The sequence below is a fragment of the Lactuca serriola genome, chromosome 2 (assembly GCF_051521515.1).
Source record: "Lactuca serriola cultivar US96UC23 chromosome 2, Lser_US96UC23_V15, whole genome shotgun sequence".
Lineage (NCBI taxonomy): Eukaryota > Viridiplantae > Streptophyta > Magnoliopsida > Asterales > Asteraceae > Lactuca > Lactuca serriola.
In genome coordinates this window covers 20,173,427-20,184,242 of record NC_136409.1, presented here as the reverse complement: position 1 = coordinate 20,184,242, position 10,816 = coordinate 20,173,427, and the positions used below count along the sequence as shown (strand labels likewise).

The window sequence follows — 10,816 nt, the reverse complement described above, 5'->3', positions numbered from 1 at the left end:
TCTAATATAGTTGCAGCCTTAGACACTATTCCAACATCATTTATACTACTTATTCATATATGAATAACAAATTAACTGTAACAAAAATCTGATAAATGTTTTATTCATATATGAATATAAAATATGACGACAACTAATACACGTTTTATTTATATATAAATATAATATATAACGAAAGATGATGTAAAAAATATATTTTAAGTAAGAAAACTTTATTACGTGTCATATTCATATATGAGCAATACTTAAACTATTAAAAAAAAAAAGTTAAGCATACGTTTTATTCATATGTAAATAACGAATGTACTGTAATAAAAATCTAATAGATTTTTATTCACTTATGAATAACGAGAGTTGAAACTCTAAAAAAAATTATTTTATCTAAAAACTATATCAATATAGATGTCTATTTATAGAGAATAAAAAATTATGAATTTTGATATATTTAAAATAATTTTTCGATAAAAATGGCTTTCTAAAAATAAAAAAACAAAAAAAAGTATATTTTTGTGTATATTAAGGTAATAATTAGCATAGTTTAAGGAAATATGTTTTGTTAGAAAACACATGTTTATCCGTTATCCATTTCTGACGGTACATCTAAGCATTTTACGGCAAAATAAATGGGAGACTGAGAATGTTTCCTTCATTCTCAACATTTTTTCCTCAATTGAACCCTCATCTCTCTCTCTCTCTCTCTCTCTCTCTCTCTCTCTCTATATATATATATATATATATATATATATATATATATATATATATATATATATATATATATATATATAACGTCCGTAGATCCGAGCTAATTAATTTAGAGACGATAAGCGTCAAAAATGGATTTTTGATGGAAGATTATTTAGAATGCATAATCCTAACTAAGTTGTAGTATATGTTACAAGAATTTTGTACATATAAATAACGCCGAAATCCGAGTTATAACGAAGAGGTTATGACATGTCGAAGTTTCGCGACAGAACCGGCACGACACGGCGCGACGTAAATAGTGAATTTACGATAGAGCGAGATTTGGCCTTAGTGATCTAAACAAAAGTTGTAGAGTTCGTTAAACCAAGAGTGTGCATAAAAAGAATGCCCAAATCTGACTTCGTATGAAGAAGTTATGATTTTCCGAAGTTTCAGCTTAGCGGTATGCAGCCCGATTACTCGATTTGAGATCGAGCGGTTTTTAGCCGAAACAATCTAAACGAGAATTGAATATCTCGTCGATAGTAGTCCAACGGTGAAAAGACAGACGAAAACGGACTTCAGACAAAGAAGTTATGAATTTATAACGGAGTTTTCCTGTCCCGACCTACTAAAAATAAATAATAAAAATAAATTCAAAATTAGTCGACGGAGTCTAAACGAAAGTTGTAGATCGTAGTCTCACCTACGCATGGATATAAAGAATGTCAAAAACGGAGTTCGTATGAGGAAGATATGAATTTTTTAAATTTATTAAATAATTAAAATATTAAATTTAATTATAAATTTCGATATTATCCGAAGGGGGGGAGTCAGCGACCTTATCCGGGTTATGCCCAGCGTAACTAGAGGATTACGCCCAGCGTAATCGAAGGTTCCAGCCCCTATAAAAGGAAGTTGAAGTTTTCGAGTTTCTTTGCTCGTTTTCTTTCCTTCTCTCGCGTTTTTACCTCGCTTTGCGTGCAAGCAGTGTTGCAATACTCGTCCTACTCGGCCGATTACTCGGAATCGGCCCTCCACCGAGGCGAGTAATGTCAACTCGGCCAAAAAAACTCGGATTTAGTCAAAATTGGTCAAACTCGGTCAAAAATCAGACAAACTCGGTCAAACTCGGGCCTACTCGGTCTTACTCGGTCAAATGGTCAAAATCGTCATAAAAAGAGAAAAAAAATCAAGAATTTCAAGATTAATATGTATAATGCACTTAATGATTTATTATTTAACACAAACATGTGATTATTACTACATATATATCTTAAATTTTCAGTAATTATCCACATAGTGAGACAATTATGTGTATTTCAGTTTTTATGTATTCACATATATCTAATTTTGGTTATATATTTCAATTAAATTATGATTTTAACTTATAATTTTGACATATATAATTTTCCAAAAAATATTTCTACATGAATTACCGAATCCGAGTACTCCCGAGTACTCGCTACTTCCTAGTCGGCCGAGCAGGTACCGAGTAGCGAGTTCTACAACCTGGCATGCAAGAAATACCCTGAAGCCCCGATATCATTCCCGAGACCCGAAGCAAGTCCCGAAGTCCGAAGATCCTGAGAAAAATAGTTTTCGAGCTGAAGCTCTGCCCGCGTGAAGCCCGGTTTTGGAGGAAACATCCCGGTTTTGGAGCAAAAGATTATTTCAAGAGCCGTAGTGCTGTCCAATCATCTTCACATCAAGTGAGTGTGTAGTTACTTTCTTCTAACACATAAATATTAAGTATTTGCTATGAAATATGTGTTATGTGTTTATATATTGTTGTTTATATGCGTGAGTGTATAGTCCCTTTCATAAACACGATTTTAATATGAAGTATTCTTTATAAAATACGTGTATGTGTAATGGGCTATTTGAAATGAGTATTGATTGAATGTTTTATACATGTTTTATGTTGTGTGTGTGTGTGTGTATGTATATATATATATATATATATATATATATATATATATATATACAAAGATGTTGGGTAGAACATGGGTAGATAGTGGATGTATGATGAAATAAAATGATGAGGTGCCTATTGTATAAACCTTGGTGACTATGGAGTTAGCGTTTGTTAAGTAAACCATGGCGACTATGGAGTTAGCGCTTGTTAAGTGAACCTTGGTGACTATGGAGTTAGCGTCTGATAGCTATGGATTTAGTACCTGATACATAAACTTTGGCAGCTATGGACTTCGTGTCGATTCCTTAGGTCAATCCTTAGGAATGAATGAATGAAGGATAGTTGATTCTTAGAGTAAAACCTTAAGAGTAAATAAGAGAATGGAGATGTGTAATTGGGTTGATTGTTTCATAATTGAATATAATAATTATATTATTGTGGGTTGAAAACCCTATATGCTCACCAGGCTTACCAGGCTCCCAAGCTTGACCCATTCAGTTTTCTTTGTATCACAGGTATCAATACGAAGACATTTCACTGAGATATTAAAGGAGATGTAAATCACTAGTGTAAATGAATGTATGTTCTGTTTATGCTTATGTGTCTGTATCGGAACATGACATCCCGAGATTTTGTTATATAATGAAAATATATTTCTTTAAGGAATGCTTTGATAAATTCTTATCATATTTTGTTTTGGGAACAAATTCCGCAACCGTTTTCTTTGAAAGATTACCCAGATTTTTAAAATAAAGCATAAACGAATCAGTCTTTTCTAGCCTTGAAATGGGGGATGTCACAATATATATATATATATATATATATATATATATATATATATATATATATATATATATATATATATATATATATATATATATATATATATATACACACACACACATAAAATCATATTCACAAATAGTTTAATCTAATGATGATTTTACAAATAATAACGTTTAGTCGCATGAAAACGTGTGTTTGAATTCGTTGTTGGTGTGTAATCCCAAAAGAACCATATACCAATCCTCCTTTTTCCAAGATTAACTCCCATATGTACGCAATTTAATTGAAGTCTCTACACCATAATATTAATCTTGACTGGGACAAGATTATTCCATCTTGTAAGGTCATCGCCTACCAACAAAATGGGGTTATCGATTAAAGATTGACAATAACCTAATAAAGACAGGTTTCCATACATAAAACTATCTTATCATACCAATGAACATCGACTTAAATCATTATTAAACATTCCTTGCTATAATACAATTTCATTGGTCTTAAATGATAACTGAATATCAAAAGTATATTAATAGCTTATTAACCAGACGACTTTCTGTACCAAAATCAATATCATCAATAAATCCATAAATACAACAAACAATGAACACATAACATACAAATAAAAGACAAAAATAATAACAAAGTGAATTAATAAAAAAAAATTACAAAAAATGGGGAAAATACAACCGAAAAACAACTAAACATTGTTGCTTTTCATAAAATTAACCCCCATCCCACCAAACATTAAAATTATACAAAGCCTTATGAAATTAACTCGGCAACCAGCAAAAGCTCTAAGGATTTTTACAAGAGAGTTGGTTTTCTTCCATTATTCACTCTTCTTTTCTCTGAAGTCAACAGCTCTCGTTGTCAAAAAGTCAAAATACAAAATCCCAAATTCAATTTTGTGTAACTACCACACTTGCTTATGTGGGACCTACAAAAAAATTAAAAGATATTATTGATAATGAGAATAAAGTATGTTGCTATTATGAGGAAGAACTTACCTATGGAATCATTTTCCTGACACAATCCTGTAGTTGAGAACAAGATCCTCAGACTTTTTCCATATGTAAGTTCGAACAGTGGCTAAGCTCATTTCAGGTGCTAACACCTGGCATACAAAAAGATCAGTTTTACCTTTTTAATTTATTAAGACATTCTACTTCAAAATTCAAATTCTACCCAATTAAATAAAATAATCATTATGAATTAATTAATTAAACTCACGAACATGCCTGATTATTGCACAAGATCTCTATAGAAGGCTTAAGCTTCCATGGCTTCAATCCAGGAGCAAAAGCTCCATCACTAATCAAAGTATCTGATGATTTGTCTAGAACCATCTTCTCCACAACATAATTAACAACCTTCAAAAAACAATAATTAAAAATAATAATTATGCAAACAGTATAAAAACTCATTAAGGTGATTGTTGTAATCTATCGCACCTTATGCATTCTTAAAATCCGAGGGGCACTCAGCTTCCCTTGTGTCAAGATCTGAGCAGCTGAACCTTCAAATGGATGTAAATAAAAACTACATCTGAAAACACAAAGAAGCTTGAATGAAATAACAATGTACTTTTTAATTAATTTTGAACTAATATACTTTTGTAAAAAAGGAGAAATCAAAAAAATTAAAAAGAAACAATTTACTTGGTATGTTCTCTTGGGGGCATACGATTAAGCAAAACAGCATCTAAAACCCAACGAGGGAAATCATCATCTTCAATTCCATCAAGATGAGTAATTTTCTTCCTCCATATTCCATTTTGAGAACTCTCAGTAATAATTGAAGGAGGAGAAGCAATTGAGAATTGAAATGGAGGGTAAACTCGGGAATCACTTTGAACATTAGCATCTGCTTCAGGTCTCGAAAGTGGAATATTTTTGGAAGATATATCTTTGCTTGGAGCTTCTCCATTGACTGGAGTTTGAGACACGAATCTAACTTTTTTCTTTGAAAAATAAGGAGCCAATAGTCCTTTCAGAGTTTCTCGACCTAAATTAATCTGCAAAGATCAAAGAGATTGTAATTTGTATTTCGTAAGTCATCAATGATGATGTTTTTCATCACTTAATTCAAATCCAATGTGTGAACCTTATCATCTTCAGCTTTCTGAGAAATGCTGAGGTCAGCAGCATACATTTCAGCAGAAAAACACTGGGGGGTATCTAAATGAATAGACAAGCTTCCAAGCCTAGTATCTGCAGTGAACCATGCAGGAATGCTGACCTGGAAAATAATATATATATAAAATCAAAATGGGAACAGATGAAGATTATATATATATATATATATATATATATATATATATATACACACATTGTTTTTTTTAATTAAGAGCAAATTACACGAATGGTCCCTATGGTTTAGAGTAATTTGCGCGTTTGGTCTCTAACTTATTTTTTTAACTCGGAAGGTCCTTACTGTTTGTTTTTGTTACGCGCTTGGTCCCTATCTTACCTAAAAAGACTATTTTGCCCTTGGTTTTTTAATTTATTTAAATAAACACACCTCCAAACCTACCCCTGTCACCTTACCTTACCTACCCCACCATTTTTTCCTATTTAAATAGTAGTTTTTTTAGGTAAGACAGGGACCAAGCGTGTAACAAAAACAAACAGAAGGGACCTTCCGAGTTAAAAAAAATAAGTTAGGGACCAAATGCGCAAATTACCCCAAACCATAGGGACCATTCATGTAATTTACTCTTTTTATAAAGATCTATATTCATACATACCATCTCAAATAGTTCTTCCTTTTTCTCTTCAAATGAAACCTGTCCATAGTCTTCAATCACAACACCTTTAGTGATCTCCCAAAGCTTCACAGAACCACCATTATCCTATCAAATTGACACTTCACACCATCAGTTTCAAGTTCTTCAAGAAAAAATAATACAAAATAGGAGACAAAAAGTGTTCTTTTTTTTTTTTAATGTAAAAAAGATTAATATTTTACCTTGGTTAGGACATGTCTTCTATTGTTCAATATTTCATGTTGCACTATTCCTGGAATTCCATCAATAGTTAAGGTGGGAGCTTTATACACAGGAACCTACACATGAATTACATGAGTTAGTTTATGTAAACAGATATGCATCAACATAAACACAAAAAAAAAAGATAACATAACTCACAGGGGTAGATCCTTCTAAAGAAGCTCTTGCCCTTGAAAAAGACAAATTTCCAGCAAGAAAAGAACCACCTCTTTGAAACAATTTTTCAGGATTCAAGTGTTCAGAAGGCCACCTGTCCACAGAGGAATCTGTTGTTGCAACCCAAATTCCATCATCATCTAATGATAATTGCTGAATTGGATGTTCCTTTGTGCATAGCAATAAGCTATCTCTTGTAGAAAGATCTGTCAAGTACAACTACAAGTAGAAACAGATAATATTATTATTATTATTAAATGATTGATAATTATTATAATAATAAGTTAATAACATAAAGAAATAGAAGCAGACTCACAGAAAGATCTCGTCCACCACTATACACATGACTGAATGTTGGAGTAGTAGCAAGTGCCCATACAGAATCTGTATGAACAGCATATGAATGCACACATCTCTGTTGCCCAAGATCCCATAGTCTACCACAAATATATATTTTTTAAATAAAATAAAATAAAATAAAAAAAGATTTTTTTTTCATGAAACAGCTTACCTGATCATAGAATCAGAGGATCCTGATAAGCAAAACCTGCAATCATGAAATTGAAGTGTACACAAGTTAATAGTTAATAAACCTTGTTAAAGAATCGTTAAAATATACACAAGTTTCAAATATGTTTATAAAACGAAATTAGGAAATGAGATTGAGTTGTAAATTGGAGATAGAATTTTTCATTTTAGGAAAATGATAAAAATGAGAAAACAAAGTAACAAACCTTCCTGTAGAATCAATAAGCAAAGCCCTAATATTATCTGTATGCCCACGAAGCTTCATCATCTTTGAACCACTTCTTGAGTCCCAAACACGTACAACCTACAAAAAATTACAAATCAAGAAACATGAGGACTTCATTTACTATGTTAGGATAATTAGTAAAAGAGCAAAATTACACGAATGGTCCCTATGGTTTAGGGTAATTTGCACGTTTGGTCCCTAACTTATTTTTTTTACTCGGAAGGTCCCTAGTGTTTGTTTTTTTGTTACGTGTTTGGTCAATGTCTTACCTAAAAAGACTATTTTGCCCTTGATTTTTTAAATTATTTAAATAAACACACCCCCTCTCACCATACCTTACCTACCCTACCATTTTCCCTATTTAAATAATAGTCTTTTTAGGTAAGACAGGGACCAAGCGCGTAACAAAAACAAACAATTGACCAAATATGTAACAAAAACAAACAGCAGGGACCTTCCGAGTTAAAAAAAATAAGTTAGGGACCAAATGCGCAAATTACCCCAAAGCATAGGGACCATTCGTGTAATTTACTCTTAGTAAAAACATTCATGATGTATCAGAACAAAGTCTATTCAATTATAGCAATGTAATCCAAATACAAAATCAATTTCATTTTCACTGATAAAACTGAGTAAAATTTTGAAATAATGAGGTGGAATTTTCAAATGTTTTAGAAAGAAGAATCTACCTTCTCAGTGCCACCAGAGACCAAAAGAGTTCCAGTATCATTCATTGCTAATGCATAAACAGACTCTTTATGTCCTTTAGCAGAAATGGGAACATATCCTTGAGGTGTATTTGTGAGTGATGTAATGCCATTGCTTGAGCTTACAGCACGTAGACTTGTAATTGGCATTGAATTTCCATTTGAAGAATCAGTGACAGCTGGCGTTTCAGTATTCTTGATGACTGGAGTAACTGCAGCTTCAAGATCCCAAATGAACACCTCACCACCCAATCCACCAGATGCAACAATATTGCTCTACAAGAAAGGTATGTTTGGTTTTGTAAAAGTATATATATATATATATATATATATATATATATATATATATATATATATATATTGATTTCTTATAAAGAGGTGACAAATTTTCAACAAATTTACATTTTTTTCTGAGGAAGCAAGACAAGTAACATAATCTGTGTGTTGGTGGAGAGTTCTTTTACAAGTTCCATCAGAAAAGCTATCCCAAATCTGGAATAACACAGTAGAGTATTATTATTACAAATCATAAGAATATTAATGAAGGAATTTTATAAAATCAAGAAAAACCTTGACTGTAGTATCTGAAGAGCAGGAGACAAGGGTATTCTTTCCTAAAAGGACTGCATCATTGACCTGTACAAAAACCGACTTTTTTTTAAGGAAGTAATAGACTCACTAACATTTATTTAGTTATAGAACTGTTTTCACACAATATGCAGGCTTTAAAATAGTGCAAAACTAATTTTGGTATCTTGAATATTATGTTATTGAAATGTACTATGGATTTAAGCACCAAAAAAAACTGATGCAAAAAGCCAAAACTCATTGATCTCCAAGACCCAATGTAAATAATCCATCATGTAACAATAATGACTTGGAATCATCTCACAAAAAGATAAAAGACTAATGGTAAATAATACAATTTATTTAGAGTAGAAATGAAATAATACCCAATCAACATGAGACTCAAAAGTAGATGAACAAGTGGCATCCTCTTCCCCTAATTCCCATCTTTTCAATGTGCCATCACGGCTTCCAGTGAAGAGGAAATTATGATTATCTGCTTCTGAATGCTTTAAGACAGACAAACAGTTCACACCTGCACAATGCTGCAAACACAAAGGCTCAGAAAAAACATATATATATATATATATATATATATATATATATATATATATATATATATATAAACATGGAAGAAATAGGGTAAAAACAAAATAAAGTCTGACCTTTGTGTTATCAGCATCATTTAAAACATAAGTCAATCTTTTCTCCTTACGAGGACGGGATGAATTTGAGGTATTGCCTGCACTGGCCACACGGTGCATTGCAAAATTACCTAAAGACCAAATTTAAGAAATTTTAAGTCAGAATGTGAAACTAATTTGTTAGGTTTTACAATTAACTATATCAATCAAAAACATATACTTCATCATCAAGAAGCACATAATCTTCACCCTTTTGATGAACAAGGAACAAGACAATAACAGATATGACAAGCTAAGAAGAAAAGTTTTCATAACATCAAGTCAAACCCTTAAATTTAATCATCCAAAACTCAATCTAACAATGGCATAGATTGGTGACAGAAATGGAACAAAATAGAAACAAAAACTATCGGATCCTTCAAATTTTAACTTCAGTTTCTCCAAATGAAGTAAGAAAATCCATCAAACAGTAATTCGTCTGCATCAAACTAGGTCAAACTGTGTGAATTACAAGCTGAAAGCAGTGAAGTCAAGTTGCTTTTGGAATGTATTTATATAAGTAACATAGAATCAACATTTTTGATGCAGGTGTAGGAGTATAAGTGTATGATAAATATGGCCAATCATGAAGGAACTCACGCTCCTAACACAATGTCATCTTAAAGTTCTATTGTGTAATTCAGGCTTCAAACTGCATCCTAGTACTGTTACTTACAGTAAAAAAACCCTAAGCAACACCTAGTCCTATACCAAAATTCCAAAAAGAATCAAAGTTTTGATAACCACAAGTCAAACTCCCGTTTAATTTAATCATCGAAAACTCAATCTTAATAATAGGATAGAGAGATTTAGTGGTGCTTACAAAGAGATAGGCCAGAAGTGAAGCAAAATAAACACACACAAAAACTTGTCTGATCCTTGAAATTTTAACCTTAGTTTCTCCGAATGAAGTAGAATTTTACATACAAGCGATGATTCATATGCATCAATCTGCGTCAAACGGTGCGAATATCAAGCTGAAACCAGTGAATTCAAGTTGATTTCAGACGATAACGATATGAACAATAAAGAATAAAAAATTTTGGATGTACGTGTAGGAAGGAGTATTTGTGTTTATGCACTTGGAGTTGATGCGTAAGTGGGGGAAAGAGGGAAGGAGGTTAGGGACGAAGAAAGCAGTAGAATGCTGACTTTCGATGAGCTCTCGTCTGCTTTGACTTGGTTTTTCTTTTTCTTTATTCCCAACACAAATATTCTATAGAAGAGAGAATGAAATTTGTCAAATCCATTACTTGTTATCATAATAAATTACAAATTTGGTTGTTTTTAGAATTAAAAGATTCATTGTCATCACAATTTTTTTTGGAAAATCGAAGAATATTATTTGAAAACATTATTAACAACAAACAAAATTACATTATGTAAACTAATAAAACTAAGAAAATATATAACATTAATATTATCAAAATCTGCATAACTATATTTTATTCAATAAATTGAAATATATATATATATATATATATATATATATATATATATATATATATATTTCAATTTATTGAATAAAATATATATATGAGTAGGATCAAATAA

At 31.6% G+C, this 10,816-nt stretch overlaps 1 protein-coding gene across 6 annotated transcripts; it reads right to left on the bottom strand.

The window, feature by feature from the left end:
* Positions 1–3,893: 3,893 nt before the first annotated feature.
* On the bottom strand, positions 3,894–10,465 carry LOC145086045 (uncharacterized). 6 transcript variants are annotated; one of them, XM_079023755.1, is made up of 19 exons: positions 10,315–10,464; positions 10,086–10,239; positions 9,245–9,354; positions 8,966–9,124; positions 8,583–8,648; positions 8,415–8,504; positions 7,995–8,288; positions 7,286–7,383; positions 7,063–7,098; positions 6,868–6,988; positions 6,534–6,770; positions 6,356–6,451; positions 6,135–6,239; positions 5,492–5,626; positions 5,047–5,402; positions 4,840–4,933; positions 4,627–4,758; positions 4,396–4,502; positions 3,894–4,325 (listed from the first exon to the last, which is right to left on the bottom strand). In XM_079023755.1, exons 3-18 carry the CDS (start codon positions 9,341–9,343, stop codon positions 4,404–4,406), a joined length of 2,217 nt encoding a protein of 738 aa, XP_078879881.1. In that variant the 5' UTR covers positions 9,344–9,354; positions 10,086–10,239; positions 10,315–10,464; the 3' UTR covers positions 3,894–4,325; positions 4,396–4,403. The 6 variants fall into 6 exon arrangements, with proteins under 6 accessions (XP_078879881.1, XP_078879884.1, XP_078879882.1 ...); XM_079023758.1 differs by having other exon boundaries at positions 10,155–10,239; XM_079023756.1 differs by having other exon boundaries at positions 10,086–10,213.
* Between the last annotated feature and the right edge of the window lie 351 nt (positions 10,466–10,816).